Source organism: Pan paniscus, chromosome 17 (assembly GCF_029289425.2).
Source record: "Pan paniscus chromosome 17, NHGRI_mPanPan1-v2.0_pri, whole genome shotgun sequence".
Classification (NCBI taxonomy): Eukaryota; Metazoa; Chordata; class Mammalia; order Primates; family Hominidae; genus Pan; species Pan paniscus.
In genome coordinates, this window is record NC_073266.2 from 79,635,647 (window position 1) to 79,661,693 (window position 26,047).

The 26,047-nt window shown below is 34.5% G+C and overlaps 1 protein-coding gene across 12 annotated transcripts in view; it reads right to left on the reverse strand.

Moving 5' to 3' along the window:
• PIGN (phosphatidylinositol glycan anchor biosynthesis class N) overlaps positions 1–26,047 on the reverse strand; it is a 141,773-nt gene that overhangs the window by 69,132 nt on the left and 46,594 nt on the right. For all 12 annotated transcript variants that reach the window (XM_055102516.1, XM_034943903.3, XM_034943902.3 and 9 more), the window contains 4 exons: positions 25,781–25,840; positions 24,343–24,435; positions 23,603–23,658; positions 136–214 (listed from right to left, as the gene is read on the reverse strand). In XM_055102516.1, coding sequence (XP_054958491.1) covers positions 136–214; positions 23,603–23,658; positions 24,343–24,435; positions 25,781–25,840 — 288 coding nt within the window. The remainder of the gene's footprint in view (positions 1–135; positions 215–23,602; positions 23,659–24,342; positions 24,436–25,780; positions 25,841–26,047) is intronic.

A 26,047-nucleotide genomic window follows, 5' to 3' on the forward strand; every position in this document is an offset into this window, starting at 1 on the left:
GGAAATGCAATCCTTCCTTGAGGGCTCAAGAAAGCTCCCTGGCCTGCCTACTTTGCTCTCCATTGCCATATTTTTCTCCTCTCCATCCCCAAAATGATAATCAGCTATTTATGTCTATAAGGCCAGTATACTTACCACTTCATCAAACTTTCTGTGTTTTATATAAGATCTTGCTTTTCTTAAAATGTTGAACTGTTTGGAATCAGAAAGCAGTCTATATATAAAAAAAAGAATAGGTTTAAAGGGTTTCCTCATTCCAAGTATATGTTTATTTTTTCCCCTTAATTAAAAAAAAAGATAGTGAAAATTACAAAACAGCAAACAAAACAAAAATCAAAGAAAAAAACCTGAATTGCTGTTGGTTCTCTGAAGTCTTCCAAGAAATAGCTTATAGTTAAATTTGGTTTTCTTGACTCAAAGTTTCAAATGCCAAACTACACTCATGAAAGTCATATAATCCATCATTCTGAAGAAATGTAATACTCTGGCTAACAAAGAAATTCTGATTAAATGGAAGTAATTAGCAGAACACCAAACGTATGGCATGAGCTCTGCCACTCAGTTGTCCTGTGCTCGTGGCAGACTTCACGTGATTGAGGACAGATCCATCAATGTTCTTTTTATCCCTGAGCCAAACAGGGCCTGAGAATTCTTATTATCAAAGAGCTCCAGGCAGACACTAACCACCATTGGAAGTTAATGAATAATTTGAACCTATTTGCTATTTTTATACTATATCGTATACCCTCTTGGTTCCTCTTTCATTTCTCTTTCCACCATTTCCCTATCCTGTTTTACCAGAGTAGAAACACTAAATACGCAAGAGAAATACTCCCAAAAAATACTGCATAACCCAAAACTACATAAAACAAGTCATTAAATTTATGGAATGTAGAAATTGAGGAAATATAACCAGAATTTAATTGCCTTAATGAAATAAATCGCTATATTTAAATTCAAATTTGAATATAAGCTGCTTAACTAAAACCTACATGTCTAAAATGAATGCCTTTACATTTTAAAAATGCAAGCAAAGTTATTTAAGGCTATATTAGGTTGGATCACATGAAATTGATGTTTCATAGGCCAAAAACTACTAAATTAAATATTGGCGACTGCACATGGGTCGACATAATATAATCACTTATCTTCTTTCTACTTGGCTCAAGCAGTCTCTGAAGAGATAGGACTGAGACTTGTACAAAGTAAATCTTTTAAGCAGTAATTATTAATTTGGGAGGGGGGAGGGTCAGAGACTTCTTTCAGAATCTGAAACCCTTGTCTAGAAAATGTACATAATCCAAAATTTAAAATATAATTTCAGAAAATTCATAAACCCAGAAGCTTATCTATGAACTCTCTCAGAGTTCTATGGGATACTCTGATTAAGGATCTGTGCTTTGGCTTGGGACAGTGGTTCATGCTTGTAGTCCCAGCACTTTGGGGGAACGAGGTAGGAGGATCACTAGAGGTCAGGCGTTCGAGACCAGCTTGGGCAACAAAGCAAGACCTCATTTCTACAAAAAATAAAAAAAGAATCTGTGCCTACTCTAAGAGCTCCCAGATATTCCAACTCAGGGGAACCCAACCACACTAGGTTCTCATGTTGCAGACTGCAGGAAAATTCCCCACCACTGGATTCACTGGGATTTGGAGGGAAAAGGTGCCACAAGGCAAAAACACATGAAAGAAAAACAAGTTACTTTAAAATGTTGCTTTGATCCAGTTCTCTGTCCCTTCAGACACCATACATTTTGAAGTGTTTTCCCAGAAGCCTTAGTATAGCAATTACTGTGCCAAAGTGCATAGGCATTTTTTGGAAGGCTATATCTAAGTTGAATTTCCCAAATTTCCATAAAAGCTTTCTAGTTGACCTCCTTCCTCTTGCTCTGATCCACTCAGCTTCCTAAAATACTGATTGCATCCCCTCACTTACAATTGATATGGGCATCTCACTGTCTACTTCATCAATTCTAATCTTCCTGGACTATTGATGACCCTCTGCTGCTACTTCACTTAATTTCCCATTATCGCAAATGTGTACCCTCAGCTGCATAATGGTGAAACTCTTCAAGCTTCACCTAGCTGGTATCGTAAAGATGTTCCCCTCTTTGCTTTCTAAAATCAAATATTCATCATCCTTTATGGTCTACTCCAAATCTCACTTCACATCATTAGCACTTCAGTTAGTGGTCTAATGATCAGTTTATTTCTCTTCAATTAAATTTTAGCCTCCATGTGGGCCAAGATAATGTCTTATATTCCATTAATATCCACAATAATACTTAGCAAAGTGCTAAAGCACATAAAATGAATCAATAAATCTTGAATACAATGCTATCAAAATATTGCAGACCTAAAAAAGGAAGAAAAATAAGAGACTACCATACATTGCCATTTGTAATGTACCTAAAATTTAAAATAAAAAGAAAGAAAAAAAAGCTTGTCTGAAGCTAAATTACTTAAGCTAATTTAACAGACATTCTGTTAAGTGAAGTCTTATGAAGAATGAGAGAAAAAAATTCTTAAGGAGAAATATTTACATTATATATTATGTTATGTTATATTATATTGGAAGTATTAAGGTAAAGAAACAGGAGTCAGGGTAATTTGTAATTTTTCCTAAATGCACTATTTATAAAACTTGGGACATGCCAAAGGTAGACATATCAAAGATTTGCAATATATCTGGAATTCACCAAATGTTCTATACAAGCCTCACTGTATCACCATGACATTAAAGACTCTCATACACTTGTCCCCAAATATAAGTTTTATTTTTAGTTTTCCATCAAATTGAGAGGGGATATAAAGTAAATTTTCTTGGTATCACATACTTTAAACATAAAGAGGTTTTGTAAGAAATATAAAGTCTAGAATATAGAGTAAAATATGTTCAGATTTATGTAAACAAAACCAAATAACAACAAAATAAATGGGGGTTGGCAGAGGAGTAATTAAAGGAATGCCATATGTGAACTAAAATGAACAAGAGAGATCTATACATATAAACATGGATAAATCCTGAAAACCAAACTAAATGGAAAAAAGAACTGTTAAATAAAATAGATTTTTAAAATAGGGATTGAAGTGTATTACACCATTTTATTCCTCAGCGCCCCCCCCCCAAAAGAATCTAAATATGGTAAAATGTTAACATTTTCTTAAACCTGAGTTGTGGGTACAACAATTTTTATTATATCCTCTATTCTTTTCAGCATGTTTGAAATATTTATAAATAAAACTTGAAATATAACAAGAAGGATATACATATATCATGTATACATATGTATTCTTGTCTACTTCATCAATTCTATTCTATCAATTCTTGTCTACGTCATCAAAGCTATTTTTTTTAGCTCCCACATATGAGTGAGAACATGTAAAATTCGTCTTTCTGTGGCGGCCTTATTTCACTTAACATAATGATCTCCAGTTCCACCCATGTTGCTGCAAGTGACAGGATTTCATTCTTTTTTATGAATGAATAATATCACAATATACATGACGCATCATGTATATATACCATATTTTCTTTATCCTTTAATCCACTGATGGGCACTTGGATTGATTCCATATTTTAGCTACTGCAAGTAGTACTGCAATAAACATAGGAGTGCAGATTATCTCTTCAATATATTGATTTCCTTTCTTTTGTATATTATTGGATATTATTTAGATTATATTCCTGTATATATGTATACATGATATAGATAGATAGATACATAATAAACTGCAACTTTGCCTCCAAAGAAAAAGACTGTAAGACTGGAATACAGGAGGAAAAGTGACTTTTTATTATTGTTTGTATAAATTTTATTGTGTGCATGCATTACTTGTTCATTAACACTTTTAAATAAAATGATTAAAACACTAAGATTTAACCATAACTTCTGGTTATGCCAGAGAAGCTTTGGGCATAGCAATGCTCCCACCAAGAACAACTAGAAAGCCCAATAAAATAAATTTGAAGGTACCCAAACAATCAAGTAATGAAAGGCTAAGATCCTAGAGATGAAGGAAACCACAGGGAAGTAATCCAAAATTCTACAAACTGTAACTCTGAGGGAATCTACCATTCTTATTCTTGGCACAAAGCAAGAGGCTGAGAATTTGGGGATATAGCTGCTGCCAGGAAGTAGAGAATCCAAGAGTCTCTGGCAATCTTGGAAGACTGGAGAGATAAAAATTAAAGTTTTTAGCTGCCAATGCAGCCAGAACTTGAGGACCTAAAAAGGAAGAAAAATAAGAAAATAATATACATTTTCATTGTGGATTTTTTAAGAAAGACATTTTAAAAGTGCATCTGGAATTTTAAACTAACACATATTCTGAGGTGAAATCTTAAGAAGAGTGAGAGAAAGAGCTTTTATAAGAAAGAAATATTATATTATACTATATTATTCAGAGAACTCAGGTAAAGAAAGAAAGGCCAAGTCCTGGTGAGAAAAGAGGTGAAAAAAAAAAAAGTAAGTCTGACACTCATTTGTATAGAACAAGAGGACAAGAAGCTAAGAAGAATGCCCCTGAAAAGCAGACAGAAGTTTTGGTAGTCTCAAGATGTACAAGAGACAAAAATTGGTATTCAGTGACCACTAGAGAAGAAAGGTTCTAGATACTACAAGGTCTGTATTGGGATCCCTGAGATACTACACTCTAAGAACAGAGACAAACCAGAGATCAAAGGAGGCTTAAAATCGCAGCACGGCCTTGAGTCAGCCACCACTCTTTGTGGCCATCAGAGGACAAGGCAAAACCTCTCTGGAGAAAAATGAGATAATCCAGAGATTCTAAAACTTTTAATATATAAAGATAAGGATTCATTTTAAAACTACCAGACTTAACAAACAAGACCAATTGAAAAAAAAAGAATCAAAACAAACTCACAAATGGTTTGGTTATTGGTATTATGAGGTACAGATGCTAAAATAATTATGGTTAATATGTCAAGAAGACAAGACAGAAAGTTGTACCAAAGAACAGAATCTATTTTTTTAATAATCAAAATGGAAGTTCTAGAATTTAAAAACATTTAACAAGTGAAATTAAGAACTCAATAACAGCAATCTAGACACAACAGAAGATAAATCTGGTGTAACTCATGACAGAATCAGTAGAAAATATCTTGCCTGGGCTGGGCGCGATGGCTCACGCCTGCAATCCCAACACTTTGGGAGGCCAAGGTGGGCGGATCACTTGAGGTCAGGAGTTTGAGACCAGCCTGGCCAACATGGTGAAACCCAGTCTCTACTAAAAGTACAAAACTTAGCCGGGTGTGGTGGTGCGTGCCTTTAAACCCAGCTACTCAGGAGGTTGAGGCAGGAGAATCGCTTGAACCTGAGAGGCAGAGGTTGCAGTGAGTCAAGATCATAACACTGCACTCCAGCCTGGGCAACAGAGTGAGACTCTGTCTCAAAAAAAAAAAAGAAAGAAAGAAAAAGAAAAAAGAAAAGAAAATACCTTGCCTGAAGCTTGAAGAGCAAAAAGACAGAAAAATACTAAAAGATTATACAAATAGAATGCGAGTCATGATGAAACAGGTCTAATATGAATGTAATTGGAATCCAGAGAGGGAGAGATGGAATATGGCAGAAGCAATATCTGATAAGATAAAGGCCAAGAACTTTACAAAACTAATGAAAGATACTAATCCACAGATTTAAGAACATCTACAAACCCCAAGCAAAATAACTACAAAGAAAACCATGTATATGGACAGGCAGTAAAACTGCTGAAAACCAGTCAAAGAGAAAATCTTAAAAGCAGCTGAGGGAAGGGGAAGGGGAAGGGGACAAATTGCCTTCAAACAAATGACATTAAAACAGTTGGTCACTGAACAGGAATGATGGAATGACATCCTTAAGTTTCTGAAAGAAAATAACTGACAATCTAGAATTTCACTTGAAAAGATGTTTGAAAAGTAAAGGTAAAATAACGAATTTTCAAACAAATAACAACAGAAAGATATCTTTCATTGGCAAATACCCTTGAAAAGAAATGTCATATCATAGACAAGAAATACAGAAATGTGGAGAGGAATGAAGAGCAAAAGGCACAGTGAATATATGAGTAAATCTAAATAAATGTTGATAATACAAGGCAAAAAGTTGAAATGTAGCAATATACTTATAATTAAAATATTTAACAATAACATCAAAGGTATGAAAGTTATTTAATTTACATTAATTTAATTTATATTAAACTAATAATGAGCCCAAAATGCTTGTCATAATCTTTAACATAACCATGAAAAGGATGTATAAATAACAAGCCAATGTGTGGGCAGGGGAGGGCTGGAAAATTAAAATAATTTAAAATAGTTAATCCTACAAAAAAACAAAATAAAACAGAAAAAGGAACATAAAACAGATGGGATAAATGGAAAACAAACCTAAATATCTCAGTTATTATAGTAAGTATAAATGGTCAGAAAACACCAACTAAAAGAAAAAAAAGTAGAATACTGGATAAAAAAACAAACAACAAAGTCAATTATGTGCTACTTACAGAAGACATACCTTAAATATAAGAACATCAAAATGTTAAAAGTGAAAGGATATGAGAAAAGACATAACACACAAATACAAACAATGCTGCTGTCATTATACTAATATAAGTCCAGGCATTGACTTTAAGGCAAAAGTCTTAAGATAGGGTGAGGGCATTGGCAAGGGCATTTGCCAATGACACACTAGAATGCAAAGACTAAGGTAATGCTGAGAGATGATGTAAGGCACAATAGAAAGCCAGGGATATTTCTGAAGAAGAAAAGGCTACAATAGCAGCCAGCAGTGTCATTTTAGTCTTAGGAAAAGTTGTTCTAGTAAGTCACATAAAGAGTTGGCACCACAATTCCTGTGCCCAGACCTCAGAATTCACCCATCAAACCACAGAGGTAAAAAAATTCCCATTCTAAACCTTATTCAGGCAATAAATCCAAGCACTTTACACATTTTTATCACTAAAAGCTGATAATCGATTGAATATTATTCAATAAATATTGAATATTTTATTGTTATACATGAATTAACACATAAATTATTCCATGATGCAGAAAAGTTTCTACTTCTTAAGGGCACAACCTTTTGCAGGGAATTCTATTTATCTGAATGGATGGTAAGAACATTTCCTATCTATTCTTTTTAGCTCCCACATATGAGTGAGAACATGTAAAATTTGTCTTTCTGTGTCGCTCTTATTTCACTTAACATAATGATCTCCAGTTCCACTCATGTTGCTGCCAGTGACAGGATTTCATTCCTTTTTTATGAATGAATAACATTGCATCATGTATATATACCATATTTTCTTTATCCCTTAATCTACTGATGGGCACTTAGATTGATTCCATATTTTAGCTACTGTGAGTAGTACTGCAATAAACACGGGAGTGCAGATTATCTCTTCAATATATTGATTTCCTTTCTTTTAGATATATATACCTAGTAGTGGAATTGTTGGATCATATGGTAGTTCTATATTTAGTTTTTTGAGGAAACTCCAAACTGTCTTCCATGGTGGTTGTACTAATTTACATTCCCACCAACAGTACACAGGGAGTAGAGAGTAGACTGGTGGTTACCAGAGGTTAGAAAAGTAGAGGGGAGAAGGCAATGAAGAGAGGTGGATTAATAAGTATAAATAACACAGTTTGATAGAAGAAATAAGAGCTGGTGTTCAATAGAGCAGTAGGATGACTATGGTTAACATTAATCTATTATACATTTCAAAATAGCTAGAACAGAATAATTAAAAAGTTCCTGGTGTACAGAAAAGATAACTATTTAAGGTAATGGACATCCAAATTTCCCTGATTTGATTATATGAATGTATCATGTCCCCCTAAAATATGTATATAATGCATCAATTTTACAAAGAAAATTTTCAAACTAAAATTCCTAGATTACTCATATAAGCTACATTTCTACTTAACTTCCTTATATTATTTTTATTTCAATTAATATTTCTTTTATAATATTCAGAATCCAATAGCAAATTTTTATCAGTTCCCTCTTAATGAATGCATATGCCTAGCACTTCCTTGCTTCTAGGTTGATAGCACAAACAGCGACAAGGACATCTGGAGTGGATTCAGAATAGCAGCAAGATCAAATACAGGGTTGAAAATTAACTTTCCCTAAGGAAAGGATGAAGGAACTACATAATTTAATATGGTGAAGAGAAGACTTCTGGAATGAAAATATGTTCTCAGATGCTAATAAAAAAGACCCTGATTAGTTAGTCTTACTTGTGAAAAGTAAATTGATTTACTTGGTACGAGAATCTTTGTTCAGAGAATATGTTTTCTTTTCAAGAAAGCAGTTTAAACATTGACACCAAAGAGTTTAGATTCCTTCCAGTTCCCTCTAGACCTATCTTTCTTCTTTTTCCAAAATAATACAAGTTTTAGATATAATATAGTATAATAATGATAAATTATTCATCTATAAAGTCTCTGGGATATTTGCAGTGTTAATTAACTCTCATGCCCTTATAAAGAATAAGCCAGCAATGGAATGTAAATTTTTGATAAACAAAAATGACCATAATACAGGCTGGGTGCAGTGACTCAGGCACTTAGTACTTTGGGAGGCCAAGACAGGAGGATTGCTTGAGGCCAGGAGCTCGAGACTAGCCTTGGCAACATTAGCCAAGCATGGTGTTGCTCACCTGTTGTCCTAGCTACTCAGAAGGCTGAGGCAGGAGGACAGCTTGAGCCCAGGAAGTCAAGGCTCCAGTGAGCCATGACTGGGCCACTATACTGCAGCCTGGGCAACAGAGTGAGACCCTCTTTCTAAAAATGAGATTTAAAAAAATGAAAGACTATCATAGAAAAAAATTCTTAAAGCCTTAATAATTGCTGGAAAGTTACTTAAGTGATCAAATCTGCACTTAAATGCCTAAAAGATGATGGAAAATGAGGATAATAAAAACATACTGTCTACTGATGAGAAAAAACAAACCATGTCTTCAGTGAAAAAGAAGGCACATTAAGAACTAAATGGCTGAAAAAAACCTATCATGATATTAATTTGCTGATAAGAACTTTCAAAGAATATTACCATTTATTCCATAGACCAAATCAGGATGATTTTTATTCCTAAAATCAGGATGAAAATAAGAGTGAGGAAACTGAAAGATATTAGAAAGCAGTTGTACAATGAATATCCAATTCATTTCACCTTTTGAATTAAGATAATAAGAGTCTGATACCAACTTAGTTTAACAAGAAAATATGGTATTATCTACATCTATTCAGTTTTTGAATTTTAGATATTAAGGGAGAGTTTGAATAGTAAGGGGCATCTAAAATATTAACTGAATGTTTGGTTCCTATGTTAGGAAAACTAGTTAGCATAATGAGGAATAGGAAAGGATACTTGAATGCAGACAATAGGAAACTTGGAAGGCCAGAGAAGAAGGAGATCCACTAATTTTATCACATGTTATAACTCATATCTTTTGTGACTATAAAAATGAAAAAAAAAGTGAGACAAAACTGTATAGAAAAGGTTTCTTAAAATTCTACTTTTATGAATTAATTATGAGCCCTAATGCATGAAGCATCATATAGAGAGACTGAAACACTCAAATTTTCACAAAGGTGTTATGACACTAAACTTGTTGGCTTACCTCCCTGACAGCTCCTTATTCAGAAACGGAATAACTTCTTAACAATAAAAACTGACTATGTCTATATAATGAGCTGTCATTAAGATCAGATTTTGAGAAAAATGATTAAATAAACCACAGCAACATTAGTAGACCAAGCATTCCACAGAAATACCGTTATTTACTATATTACTGAACTATACATGTGATCTAAATCTGCTTAAAAGAATACTTACCAAATTTCACCAAATTTACTAATTTACCAAAAAAGATCTGATGGTATTCCCTTTAAAAAATAAAGGTACTAAATTACATATCATTTGAGGCAGAAGGAATGGCAAAAAAAGACACCAGATTAGGAGAGAGACTGTCTAGATTCAAGTTTTAGCTGTAAATCTCACTAGCAAGGTAACTAAGGACTTGGGAGTTTCAGGTTTATTATCTGTAAAGTGGAGGAAAACCTGCTTCCCACAACTCACAGGTACCTGTGAATGATATGTGTAAAATGCAAATCTAACCATGCCTTAAAATCCACTACTTTGAGGACAAAGTACAAATGCTAAACCTGCCTATGAGGAGAGATATGGCCCCTGCCCATTCCTCTCTTTTGCTCTTTCCTGCACTTCTTCAAATACCAGACATCATATGCCTTAGGGCTTTCTCCAACATGCTTTGAAATTTTTGTTGTGTTTCCTTTCAATGTGTGTGCATGGGAAAACAGGCAAAATTTATTTTACATTTTGCCTATTTTTCTTTGCTAAAAAACTTTATGTCTCATTATGTGCCTTTATGTAAACCTATTCAGAAAACTATAAACTATAGAAATACTTGTCTTATAAAAACATTTTTCTCATCAAAAAACATGTAATTATTTTTAATAGTTAAATACAAAAAAGCATGAGTAAAAAATAAAAATCACTGCCAGAGCACATATCTTACTAATGTTAGCATTTTTCATTAAATTCCCTTTATATATATATATACACACACACACACACACACAAATTTTTAATGTAGTTGTAATCATACCAAATGTGTAACTTTGTAAGTTGCATTTTGTTGATGATTATATTATAAACATTATTCTAAGACATATTAGAACCTGAAAACAGAACATTTAATGGTTGCATAGTCCTTCTAGTAGACAGGTTATTATTGTTCAATTATGTGGTTTTCCATTTTTTTGATTATAAGCAATCCTAAGATGAATACCTTGGGGCAAAGACTTTTTCACATTCACTTCCTGAAGTTCTGTATCACACGATGGAATTGCTTGGTTAAAGATTTTAAATCCTTTAAGGTTCTTTACAGTGTGGAATTTACTCTCCAAAAGAGTGATTATATACGTGTATACTACAACAGCAATTTGTGTCCATTTAGCAACATAATCATATAAAAATCTTTTTTGCTAATTTCAAAAATGGAAAAAAGTATGTCTAACTTGAATTTGTGTTTTTCTTTGATAAATACTAAGGTTGTGTTTGGTGTATATTCTATTACGAAAAAACTTTTTTAAGTCTTGCTTTAAAATGGGATGTTAAAGCTATAAAACTAGAATAACTAAATATTTTAAAATACGAATGAAAAACACAAAAATCAGTGTTTTCATGACATCATACATAACTCACAAAGAATAATTTGGAAAATCTGAATAACAATTCTGAAATACAGTAAGTTACAAAAGTTTTATGACTTACTAGTTGGTGATTACTAGAACCCATCAAGGGTTTTAGTAACCCAATTGTATAACAGTTTACAATTAAAACAGCATGAGAAAAAAATCTGAAAACAAGAGTATCTGGATCAGTCATTGTATCTGTTTTTTGTCCACGCAATTTCTCCACGCAATTTCTATTTTTATTAACAAACAAAAGCAGTTTCAAAAATATTATTATATATATCACAAAATACCATAAGACTTCACCTGTTTGTCCTAAGATTCTTTCAACATATATAACATTTAAATAATAATTATCATACTTTCTAGTGATTAATACATTTTTCTACATTCTGCCAGATAAACTACATATTGATGTCATGAATTCATGGTAAACACTATAGTGTTTGCAAACTGACAAGTTTATGTCATTTTTCTAAAATTTTACCACAGAAAATATCATTTTATATTACAGGTGCTGAGTGATTTATTAGGCTGGAGCAAAAGAACTAGTGTCAACTATGATCAAGGAACATAAAAATCACTGTAATGAAATGCTTATATGTGCTTAAAAGCTTCATGTGAACTTTTTAAAGTCTCTGCATCCCAGTTTCATCATGTATTGAAAATCTATTTTACAAAATGTAAAAATAGGGAAAAACAATATTAGCACTTCCTACGCTTTCTCTCTGTCCTTGCCCAATATTCCAGCCTCTAGTATCCTTAACTGAGGGATTTCACCCAGCCTCACAGCATCAATTAATACTAGGGTATGGATAATTTCCAAAATCTATAGTTAGAGCTTGATTCCTGCTCCTGAGCTTTAGATTCAGATTTCCGATTGTCTATACAGTCACACCATGATGCTGTTCTACAGACAGCTCAAACTCAGCAGATCCACAACTGAACTTGACCCTCCTCCTATGAGCAGCAGTTTAGTAAATCATAATATATGTCCAACATCTCTCAAAACAGGAAATTTCACACTTCAACACTTCCCCTTTCTCTTACACCTGGCCATTGCCTAGGGCTTAATGATTCAACTTCCATTGTACCTTAAATCCCTAACTTCCTTCCATTCCTATCTTGTCAATCTTAAAGCAGTATTTCTCAAGGAGGACACTGGGAAGGATAAATCTCACTCTGGTTAGTGATAGATTCTGTGCCAGACTGCCTGGGTTCCATCCTAGCTTCAACGTTTACTAATTCTGTTACTTGGGGGAAGTATCTTTCTGATTCAATTTCCTCATGTGAAAATGAGATACAGGTGCTCCTCAACTTAAGCTAATGCTACATCCCAATAAACCCATCATAAGCTGAAAATATCTTAAGTCAATTTCCGTTTACACCTAACCAACCAAACATCATAGCTTAACCTAGCCTATCTTAAATGTACTCAGAATATTTACATCAGGCTACAGTTTGACAAAATTATCTAACACAAAGCTTGTTTTATACTAAAGTGCTGAATATCTCATGTAATTTATTGAATACTGTTGCTGAAGTACGGTTTCTATTGAATGCGTATAGCTTTCACACCATCATAAAGTCAAAAAATCCTAAGTCAAACCACTGCAGCCGAAGTATCTGTAATAACAGTACCTGCCATATCAGACTGTTTTAAGAATTAAATGAGCGAACACTGATAAATTATTTAAAACAGTGCCTTGCATACACTAAGTACATAATAACTGTGAGCGGGTAGTCATGAGGAAAGCAATGGTGCAAGACCTCATCATTTGCTTGAACAACTGCAACAGTCTGGTTTTTTTTGTTTTTATTTTTTGTTTTTTGAGACAAGGTATTGCTTCTTCACCCAGACTGGAATGCAGTGGTGTGACTGAGGTTTGCTGGAGCCTTGATCTCCTTGGCTCAAGTGATCCTCCCATATCAGCCTCCTGAGTAGCTGGGACCTATATCCTGTGGCATTTTTCTTACTCCAGTTATCCAGGCCATAACAAACATACATAATAGTGGAAGGAGAAGATAGGACTGATGATGGAAATGGCAATTAAAAATACATGGTGCTATTTTCCCAACAAGAAAATGCATGGGAAACTACACATGGAAAACATACCAACAAACTTATGAAAAATCCTCATGAAATTCTCTAACTCTTGGTTTAGGATATTTATCTTCTAAAATATTTTTTATTCCCACTTTTATAATGTCAAAAACATCTTATAATTCCCACAAGAATTATTCCTGAATTTAAAAATATCATATATAAAACAACTATACATTTAAAAATCACTATACTATTCATGACATTACCAAAAAAATATATAAAATTCCTGAATTTCAAACTTGGGGAAAAGGATTTGATTATTTTCTTCCCCTCTTTTCAGATACTTGTGACTGGTGTGACAAACTGAGGACTTTCAGATATATCATCTTTGGAGATGATGAGATTTGCTTGTGGTAAAAAGTATAAACAAAGAAATGGCTGGAAGCCAGCCAGGAGGAATGCCAAAGAAACTCCTAAATGATCAGACCACAGAGCTAGTAACATAATTAAAACCACCAGGCCACGGAAGGTATTTTACATTTAAACAAGGAACTTTAGAACAGATGGGGTCCATAAGAGATCAGGGGGAAAAACTACCCAACTCCAGAATCACTGCATAGATAACAGTGTTAGCTCAGGGCACAGCTGGATACTCACATGCAGCCACAGAGATCAAGAAAAAAAAGAAAAGAAAAAAAGGTAGAAGAGTTCATTTAGGTTGATATGAGGAAAAAAATTATCCTTTGTTTTCACATTACAAAAGTGGGTTTTGAGTCATTAAAATATTTTAATAAAATGTTTAAAATATTCATTAAATTCTATAAGCCCATTATTTCTAGAGGGCTATAATATTTTATTATTACATTTGCATCTACTGTCCCTTAGCTAAAATACATTTTCTTTAATATATTTAACATGAAAAATGTAAGGCAAAAAAAAAACTATTAAGTTTCTTCTATTTGGCTTCAAAATAAGAAGTCATCATAAAGAAATATTAAAATATAAGTATACAACGATGTTTCATTGGAAATGCAGATCTCCCCACTCCCTGCAAAATTCCCTTCCAAGGACAATGCAAAGCCAACATTGGAAAGCACTTTCTATTAGCTCTCAACACCTGGCTTTCTCTCCCCTTGCCTCAATTCCTTACTCCCTTCTCTCCCTCCCTCAGTGGCGTGCTGAGGGCTGCTCACATCAGCTCCCGAGAGCAGATGGTGTACAACCCTTCCCTTTCTCTAGTCGCATCATCCTTGGTAGCTTGAGATTGATCATAGTGAGCGTATTTATACCAATGAAATTGGCAAAGGCTATTAATGGGAGTCTTTCCCTCTCTCAGAGAGCTGAGTCTCTTGTTAGCACATCACTGCCATACTTTCCCACCTTAAGTCCACATCCTTAGCTGTCTCAGACCCACTGCAGCCCATAGCAATTAGTGTCAAGTTAATGAAAGCTAGTATATTGGCTGTTACTACCTCAGAAGTGCGTTGAGCTGAAGACTTCTTGCGTCTCCATCTCAGCTGCTCTCTGAGGTATCAACAAATCAAAAGTTCTCTTTCCAACACTGCCTTCACTGAAGTTGTCTTATTTAACTTCCTATAAATTTGCATCCCTCATCTGTGGGTTTGGTGCTCCTCAACTGTTCTTACAAAAACAGTCACTCATAATACATTGAACTATCCCTTATCACGCTGTATCATTTGCTATACTGTCTATATGTTCCCATTAGACTTTGTGTCCAACAAGGGCAGGCACTACGTCTATCTTTTCCAACATCCAGTATAGTGCCTGGGACACAGTAGGAAAACAATAAATACTGGTTAAGTAAATCAATGAAGCATTGTAAGATAATTACTCTGCAATGGCTGAAATGATGACAAATGTAAACTATTAATTTCTGTTGAGAGTTAAATTGTGTCCCCCCAAAAAGATCCTAACCCCTGGTATCTGGGAATGTGACCTGATTTTGAAATAGTGTCTTTGTAGACATCATCAAGCTAAAGCACATTAATACTAAATTAGGGTGAACCTTAAATCTAGTGACTGGTGTCCTTGAGAGGGAGATCTGGAGACAGAGACACAAGGAAGAAGACCACTGATGACAGAGATAGAGAGTGGAATGATAAAGCTACAAGCCAAGGAAACCGAGGATTGCTTGCAGCCCCCAGAAGCTAGGTAGAGGCAAGGGAAGATTCTACTCTAAGCCTTTGGTGGGAGCATGGTTCTGGTGACACCTTGATTTTGGACTCCTAGCCTTAATTTTGGACTTTAGTCTCTAGAACTGTGAAAGAATGTATTTCTGTTATGCTAAGCCATGTAGGTTGTGGTCGTTTGTTATGGCAACCCTAGAAAACTAATATATCTTCCTATCAACTGCCCAAATTCAGATTGCCCACAAGGAAAAGTGATGGTTTTACTATTTGTTGTTCATTTTCCCTTTAATCTATGCATAGTTACAGATATGGATAAACTAATGAAGTATTAACTTAAAAAGCAACATGTTTGAAATACAACATTCTACATAGTAATTTGTGAGGAAAAATTTCCTTTATTGACTAAATCGTTTTTATTGAAAATATCAAGTTTTAAAGAATCTATAAACATGTCATGTTTAAGTTAAAAAAAAGAGAGAGAAATGAGTTGTCTTAATCTGTGCACATTACTTTGCTGTAATTGTTACTATTCTTTTTTTAATGGTTACTTAATACTATAGAATAAGGTAAAACACATTTTAGGATTATCAGGAATTTTATCAATTATTCAGGGTCAGCTAGTGTTTAGAGGACAAGATCTCCTAAAATGCTGCCCTTTCTTACTCTGATTTTTGTTACAAATTTTTTTTTGCTTTCACCTACACATGACCTAATATTTTAGTAATACTTGTCTATTCCTTTTTAGAATGTCTATTTAAAGGGAAAAATATTTTAAGAGTATAAAGACAGAGAAAGCAGGATAAAAAGTTATTTCTAGAATAATTTTCATTCCTTTAGCATGATCAATGATATAGAATCATATCACCCTTCATGTCATAAGTGAACAAATGAATAATATTTTTCTATGTAGGTATGTGATGCACAGAAGTTTTTTTTAAAGATAAATTTCAGTTTTGAAGCAGAAAATTATGTTTCTTACAAATAATTAGTAAATCAGATAGGTAAACTGGTAGAAAGGTTTACATACAAGCTAGTATTTAAGTTGGGTCTAAGGGAAGGGCCTTTATCAGCTACAAGAAACAAATTTTATAAGAGAAACCAAATACTGTTGCCATTTTAGTAGAAAATACAGTTTTTTGTTAAAATTTCTTTGTTTCTCAAATTTATATAATAATTTTCAAATAAAAAAGTAACAAATATTTTTGCTTCTATTGGCAAGGTATATATCTCCTTCCCAATTCCATATTTTCCCCCCTAAGATATCTCTTAAGAGATCTTTTTTGCTTTCTTCTTATTCTGTGGCATTTTTTCTTTTGAATTATTTCTTGTCTTACTCCAGCCTCTAAAGTATACGATTTTAAACATAAAGTGTTTTTCCTCCTTTTACAGATGGGTGACCCTTTTATGCCTCGCCTGGTCATGGAGCTCCACCTGCTGGTCATCCTTCAGCATATCATCACCAGGGTCTGCCGGACCCAATTTTAGCTTCAGGTGTTTGTTTTTTAGCAGTTCTCTTTATCAGAATGGATGTTTTATGACTTTTATTCTTTTTAGAGGTCTTTAAAATATCAAAGAGAAAATTTACTTATTTTTGCAAAAAAATAGGATATGCAATTACCACATGGCCCTGTTAGACCCTTTTACAAGCCTAAGATAAAGAATCTTGGCAATTTTATTTTTCCTATGTCCTGAAACATTTGCTATTTCATTACCCTAGGAATTATTTTATTATTCACCAATTACTCATAACTATGCTAGAAAAGACTGAACAAGACAATGGAAAAATGGTGAAGATACTATTAAACTAAAATCTAATAATGCTGGTGAAATTAATCATGTCATGAAAATTTTGATACTATGAATTTTCAGATGCCAACGTCCTAGATGAATTTTCTCAAATTAAGAACAGACAAGTGAACAATATATTTCTAAGAACAAAAAAAAATGATGCTTATACAAAAGGAAAGACTTTATTACACAATAGTTTGTGAAAAGAACCTGGGTTATCTTTTTTGCTAAAAGCATGTGTGACAACAGTACTCTTTGATCTTTTATGTTTATAGGCCCACATTTACTTGATATAGTTTCTAAGAAGACATGCTGACGTTATGTGCATATATAAAAGTGATTAAAAAGAAACATATGATGTTAATGTGAAAAAAACCCACTGGACTAAAGAAATAAAGGGTCGATGGTACTCAGTAAATGGTGATAACTGTTTTTTCTGATAACACCAAACATTAAAGACTTGTAATGCAGAGCTAACATTTAGTCAATGCCCTCAAATATTCTATCTCAAAATACCTCAAATGAGGAATGAAATTTTTAATGAGTGAAAGTAAATACTCTTAAAAATAATTTAACAAATAATTTCTGTGGTTCACATCTCCCTAAATGATTAAAAAATAATTTTCAATTTAGTATTCCACCTGGTTCTGGTATATTTTCCAATTTTATATAACTGATATAATTAATAAATTCTGATTACAGTCAGGCACAGTAGCTCACGCCTGCAATCCCAGCACTTTGGGAGGCCAAGGCAGGCAGATCGCTTGAGCCCAGGAGTTCAAGATAAGCTTGGGCAACATAGGGAGATCCCATCTCTATTAAAAAAAATGATAAAATAAAATTCTGATTATGGTGCTAGCTAATATCTTTTCCATATGACTGTTAAATTTTATATTTTATAGACCTCACACTTTTACTTATTTTTAAATATTCAGTTCTTTAATCAATGTAGAATTTAGTTTTGTGAATGAAATGAGGTTACAAGAGCTAGCCTTATTTTTTCCAAATGAATAGTTAATTTTCTTAGTACAAATCTTTCTCCTACTGATTTGAAACACCACCTTCAGTCAAAACCAAATCCCATATACAGATAGTTCCAAACTTATGAGAGTTTGACTTAGGATTTTTCAGCTAACATGGAAGTGATATGCATTCCGTAGAAAGCATACTTTGAGTACCCATACAATCATTTTGTTTTTCACTTTCAATGCAGTATTCAATAAATTACATGAGATATTCAATACTTTATTATACAGTCGGCTTTATGTTAGATGATTCTGACCAACTGTAGGCTAATGTTAAGTGTTCTCAGCACATTAAAGGTAGGCTAGACTAAGCTATGATGTTCAGTAGGTTAGATGTATTAAATCCATTTTGCACTTACAATATTTGCAACTTAGGGATGTAACCCCATCATAAGTCAAGGTGCATGTTGTAGACAAGTGAATCTTATCTCTTTATGTACTCACGAATCAGTTCCACTAAATCTATATGTTTGGCCTGCATCAATACTACATTTTTTAGAGTTATAATAGCTTTAGAATGTGTTCTGTTATCTAGCAGAGCAAATCTCTTATCTTGTTCTTCTTTCTCAAAACTAATTAAGCTATTCTTGAGAATTTATTTTTGATATAAATTTTAAAATTATGTTTTTGAGTTATACAAAAATCCTTTTGTTATAATACCATATTCAGTAAGTAATTTGGAGAGGACCGACATTTTTACAATATTGAACAGTACTATCCAACATTTGTTTGTTTATATTGTCTGTTATGTCCTTAATAAAATTGGACAGTTTTCTTTACAATATACATTTCTCATTATTTTATTGCTGGGTATTTTATTTCTATTATGAATAGTATCCTTTTCCAATTACATATTCTACTGAATTTGTGCCAATGATTAGAATATCTATTTATTTTGATAAACATACTTTTAAAAATAAGTTTTATCAAAGCCAATATATGCACATATTTTTTAAAAATCAAACACTACACAAGGGCATAATAACTCTTTATCATTTCTCAGTTCACCAACCCAGACCAAAAACTTTTACATGTGTTTGTTTTTAGTTATTCCGGTAGTTGCCTACATTTTTAAAAAACATGTTCTTCTTACTTTTTCTTGACTTGATGACTGGGGGTACTTTTTGTTAACCCCCGGTTGTCTCTGGCTTTCCTCCCCACTCAATTTGGCTATATCACATTTTTACCTCCTCTTTTGGTGACCTTGGTTACTTTGATAATCTAATACCTAAGGTTGGGCGTGGTGGCTCATGCCTGTAATCCCAGCACTTTGGGAGGCCGAGGTGGGTGGATCACGAGGTCAGGAGTTCGAGACCAGCCTAGCCAACATGGTGAAACCCCATCTCTACTAAAAACACAAAAATTAGCTGGGCATGGTGGCGCGCTTGTAAGCCCAGCTACTCAGGAGGCTGAGGCAGGAGAATGGCTTGAACCCAGGAGGCAGAGGTTGCAGTGAGCCGAGATTGCGCCACTGCACTCCAGCCTGAGCAACAGAACGAGAGTCAGTCTCAAACAAAACAAAACAAAACAAAAACTAATACCTAAACCTCTGACGAATTCAACTAAAGATAAAATTCTCCATATTCTATTTCATGAAGACAATAGCACCGCTACTATTCCATGTACATTTCCTTCCCTCTCCGCCTTCCAACCTGTTAACTGCACTTGTACATTTTCAAGGCTGCTAACATTTGCATTCTATTCTGTAATCATAATTCATTCTTCCCTGCTTTGTCCAAGGATTGACTCTAAAAGCTGAAAACCAATATTTATATCATCACGACTATTTAAATACTGTCCACTGAAAAACAAAGTTTTATGCTACAATTAGATTTTCTCATCTATTTCTTTAAAGCCTTGATCCACATGACAATGTTCAAATGAATTCCCTTTCTCACACTCCTAGCAACTGTTCAAAATCATGCCACATCTGAGGGTGCTTTATATTTGAAGCATGCTTTCTTGTAAAGTTTGAAATGTTTCTTTCTCCCTTAAGTTTCTGATTGTCATTGTTTTTTTTTGGTGGGGGGGCGGATGAAGAAATGTATGCTTTCTATGTATACATCATGTCCTTAATTTCCTCCAGCTTCTTACTCAATCCATCTATTACTTAAAATTCATTTCATTTAGTTTGAGGTCCACTCACTTCCTATTCTAATTTGGAGGATCTGCCTCTCATTTGGACCATTCTTATACAACTTATCTTTAAGTTTTTTGTTGCATTCTTATGAAATATTTATTTTCTTATTAAATGTAGAAGTTATTTTTAATGCATCTAGTACCTTTCTACATTTTGCAAAGTTAATGCTGCTTTTGTTTTATGGATGCAATAGTTTCTTAAATATTTCTGAGAATTTTAATGTTTTTAGGTTTGGTTCTGTTCCTTGAATTTCATATGACCTCAAGAGTCCATTTCTCATGTTATCTTAGATTTTTTTGACCATATTGCAGGCTTTTAGCAAGTGGTGATTTTTAGCCAGACAGGTCTACAGGCAGGGCTGGTCACTACGCTCTAGAGTGGGTGAACCAGTACATGGGAATCAGCCATCCTGCCAGACCCCCAGAGGACACAGTGGCTTTGAATATGTATGTGCAGGCAGACACTGAACATCAAAATAGGGGAAGTCTATGATCAGTTACCATGCCACGTGGAAAAAGGGGTAGCAGTGTGCACCTGAACCCTTGACGAAGAGTCCTTCCCTGACTAGCCTTTCTTTCTTTTCTTTTCTTTTTCTTTTTCTTTTTCTTTTTTTTTTTTTTCAGACAGGGCCTCACTCTGTTGCTCAGGCTGGAGTGCAGTGGTGGGATCTTGGCTCACTGCTGCAACCTCTGCCTCTCTGGTTCAAGTGATTCTCATGCCTCAGCCTCCCGAGTAGCTGGGATTACAAGCAGGTGCCACCATGCCTGGCTCATTTTTATATTTTTTGGTAGAGACAGGGTTTCACCACACTGGCCAGGCTCCTAACCAGCCTTTCTAAAGTGGCTGGTCTAAAGTAACCCTCACTTATTCTCACTCTCAACAGCCTGTGTATTTTCTTCATAAAAGGAATTGATAATGTATTTCTTATTCACTTCTTCATTTGGTTATAGTTTGCCTGTGACACTACTGTACAAATAAACTCTATGAATGCAAAGCCTTTGTCTATCCTGTTCACTGCTATATCCGCAAAACACATACTAGTCAATCAATATTTCTTGAAAAACGTATGAACATTTATATATTCCTCAGAACCAATTCCATTAACAAATCTCAATTCTACTATACTACAATAAAAGAAAATTAGAATTAGCATAAGAGATGTAAATAACATAATATCCTAATGATATATTTAGGGTAATCAATTTTATATGATTGTAACTTGCAAAATCCTAATTTCATTTTATTTTTACTCTCCTATACACATATATATACACACATACAAACTCAAGTATACAACCACAGTATTCAGAGGGTAATGTAATATTTATGCCTTTCTTTTATTTTTGAGATGGAGTCTCGCTCTGTTGCCCAGGCTGGAGTGCAGTAGCGCGATCTCAGCTCACTGCAACCTCTGCCTCCCGGGTTCAAGCGATTCTCCTGCCTCAGCCTCCCAAGTAGCTGGGACTACAGGTGCCCGCCACCATGCCCAGCTAATTTTTGTATTTTTTAGTAGAGACGGGGTTTCACCATATTGGCCAGGCTGGTCTCAAACTCCTGACCTTGTGATCCGCCTGCCTCGGCCTCCCAAAGTGCTGGGATTATAGGAGTGAGCCACCGTGCCCGGCCGCCTTTCTAATTTATGAATATCACACTAGTGCAACAGAAGTTGTCAAAAATAACTCCAATGAAGTCATTCCATCACATCCTTAAGATTCATAGATAAAACAATTTCTATTTAATTGGTCAATAGCAAAATCCTTGCTAATTGAATGTGAACCTCAAAGATGCAAGCCCACATATACAGTCAGTAGTGCAGAGCCAGGTCTGTGATGTAGATCTTCCCTTTCCTGATTCAAGGAAAACACATCTTCCTGGACCTGGGACAGCAAAATCTGCTGCTCACCAAAGTCAGCTCTCTTCTTTGCCTACTGTGATGGTTAATATTGAGTGTCAACTTGATTGAAGGATGTAAAGTATTGTTCCTGGGTGTGTCTGTGACATTGTTGCCAAAGGAGATTAACCTTTGAGTCAGTGGAGTGGGAGAAGCAGACCCACCCTCAAGTAGGCATCATCTAATCAGCTGCCAGCACAGGTAGAATAAAGCAGGCAGAAGAATGTGGAATGAGCAGACTTGCTGAGTTTTCCAGCCTCATATTTCTCCTGCGCTGGAAGCTGCTTGCACTTGAACATCAGACTCCGAATTCTTCAGCTTTTAGACTCTTGGACTTACACCAGTGGTTTGCTAGGGGCTCTCGGGCCTTTGGCCACAGACTGAAGGCTATACTGTCAGCTTCCCTACTTTTGAGGTTTTGGGACTCAGACTGGCTTCTTTACTCCTCATATTGCAGACGGTCTATTCTGGGACGTCACCTTGTGATTATGTGAGTCAATACTCCTTAATAAACTCCCCTTCACATATACATCTATCCTATTAGTTCTGTCCCTCTAGAGAACCCTAATACACCCACCCAGTAGAAGCTGATGTCTCCCAGAATTCTAGAGCCTCCTACATGTGTAGCAATTCTCCTGCCTCAGCCACCCGAGTAGCTGGGACTATAGGCATGCGCCACTATGCCCGGCTAGTTTTTGCATTTTTAGTAGAGACGGGGTTTCACCATGTTGCCCAGGCTGGTCTCAAACTCCTGAGCTCAAGAGATCTGCCTGCCTCAGCCTCCCAAAGTGCTGGGATTACAGGAATGAGCCACTGCGCCCAGCCTATCTTTATTCTCACGGCTTCAAAATCTTCACAAGCAACATACATCTTCTGAGATCCAAGCCCCTCTTTCTAATTAATTAACTGATATCTTCAAATGTAAGTTGAACTTAGTAACATTCATCTTTGTCTCCTGAACTAGTTCTTCTTTCAATAAGCCACATGGTACCAGCATCTTCCTAATCAACCAAGCCAAGTGCCAGGAAGTCACACTCTTTCCTGCCCCCACACCTTCCTAGCCAACCAGTCAAGCCCTGTGGAGTTCACCTGCTTAATATTTCTCATGTATCTCTCCATTCCCCCATCCCTCTTCCAGCCATTCAAAGTTATCTAGCACCTGGCTCATTATTTAACAACAGCAATAGAAGAGGATTTCAATTTGGAGTTTACACTAATGTATATAAAATGGCAAACTGTATAAGTAAACTAATCCTATCACTCAGTGAAAAATTGCAAACTCGGTGGAAAATTCTTTCCTTCAAGTTAATAAAAAAATGTAAGGCACTTACTTAAATGGTGTAAACAAAAATGGTAAAGTAACTTCTTTTTTCTGAGTCATTTTCACCTGGGAACCAAGTATGAAAATATTACAAATGAGAAAAATAATGAATTCCATTTTGAAATATAAACATCCATTAAAATGATTCTTTAGGGATGGTTAACCACTTTGAAAATAAATGGAATTTTATGTTACTATATTGTTTCATAAATATTTAAAGAAAAATTTAACATTTTCTTACTATCTCAATAAGCTGAGAATTAAACATATCAATCTTGCAAAGTAACATACTGTAATTAAAACTGTACTTCCTTAACTCTGAAAATAAAACAAGCCAAACTGCTTATTCTTAAAAGCATTAAGAATAACAGAAGGTTTTAGTCAAAGGGTCACCTCTTTAAATTCTTAAGGAATCTCATAACATACATGGAATGACAAGAAATGTTGCAATCTCTAATATGATTTCTATGGGGCAAATTCTAATAGTTAAAGAATTGACTTGTAGTCTTTGTAAGCATATGTGGTAATCTTACATGCAGTCATACTCCTCAAACACAATTTTATGTCCTCAGACTGAGCCATAGAACCTACCCTTCAGAAATGTGAAACACAAGTCAAATACATAAAATTTAAAGGTAAATTACAGGGAAATAGTTAAAAACAAAATCAAATATTTTCCCTAAATATATTCAATATTTAAATTGTAGTATTGTCCATTTTTGTGCGTGCCTTTTTGAATTTTTTTTTTACCTTGAACTGTTCAAGAATCTGTACTGCATTTGTAAACATGCTCTCTGCTTTGAAGAGATCAGTGTTGTTAAGATAATCCACAGGAAGGATTCCCTGAAAATAACAAACACCAGCTTATTGATAGTATTCAGACAGCTCAGGCTATCCTTATAAAACAAAACAGACTTAAAAGCAATAAAGATAAGGCATATGGACAAATAAATAATTGAAATAGTTAAATGAAAAATCTTTTTAAAAGTATAACTGAAAGATGTTCTATTATTTTTCTCACAAAGTAGATGTATTAAGGTAAGCAAAGCAAGAGATGAATTAAATTCAGTAACACCTGGCATTGGCTGAGAGATAACTACGTGCTAGGCAGTGAACTGAGTGCTTCACACACAAAAAACAATTACAATGGTAGGCCACAGCCAGTATACTTAAAATAAAAGACTTCAGACATATCAGAGTGTACTGTACATAATAAGAGTAAGGACTATTCTGTTAAACTTTTGTTTCATTATACATATACACAAACACTATGACTGTCGGGGTCATATTACTTAGCATTCTGGGTTAAATAACATTATTTTTTAAGAGTACATTTGATTTTGAAGAGCTAATAAGAGTGGCTGGTTGAAATAGTTATTTTTCGGCACTTCAGTATCCAGGGCCCATTCTTAACAGCATTACTATTTTCTGTTGAGAAATCTTGCCCATTACATACAGCATGTTAGGTTTATAATCCAGGGACCTGCTGATTACAACCCAGGCTAGACCATCTGGAATTTGACTCCTGATAGTCAAGGGATAGAAACTAAGGTATAATGCTACTCTACCCTCATGTCAGTGCCCTGAGAACAGCTCTGCCATGGGATCATGGCTGTGGTTCCTTCTTCCAAGTCTCCAGATATCCTGGTTCCAGGTTATTACAAGGCTGGTTTTCAAGCACCACTTTGTTTCAGCAAATCACCAATATCTTTTCAATAATTTCCCTTTAAACGAAGTCAGTTTTTGCTGCTTGTAATAAAAAAATTACTTATACATTTCTATCAATTATAACCAGAATACAAAGATACAAATCATACACATTTTAGAAAATTAAAATATTTAAAGAAAAGCTATTTGGCTCATGTTCCATGTTATAGAATATAATACACAAGCAATCATGAGGTATTGCATATTTAGAAATAAATATACAGGAATATATAGTTTTAAATGTAATCAAAGATTATATAAGCTGGAAGCAGTGGTGCATGCCTGTAATCCCAGACACTTGGGAGGCTGAGATGGGAGGACTGCTTGAGCCCAGAAGTTCAAGACCAGCCTGGGCAACATAGCAAGACCCCATCTAAAAAAAAAAACCCAGATTATTCAGAAACACATAAAAAAGAGTACATTTTACTGTGCGATAGTTTTTTTTTATACTGAGAGTTGATAATAAAATTTTATTCCTTACCACTGAGTTAAGAGGAAAGGGAACTCCAATAAGGGAAGTCATCAATGGTGCAATATCAGCCTACAAATAAAAAAGCTCAATTCTAAGAAGTCTATGGACATCAACAAAGAAATTAAATAATGTAATGCAACCATATTTTGGAATATAACCATGATATTTGTTATAATCAGTTACCTTCAAACATGTATTTAATACAAAAAGATATTAATCTCTAAAAGTGTCATTTGCTAGATGTATATGAACCTATAAAAAAAATTTTGAAAAGAA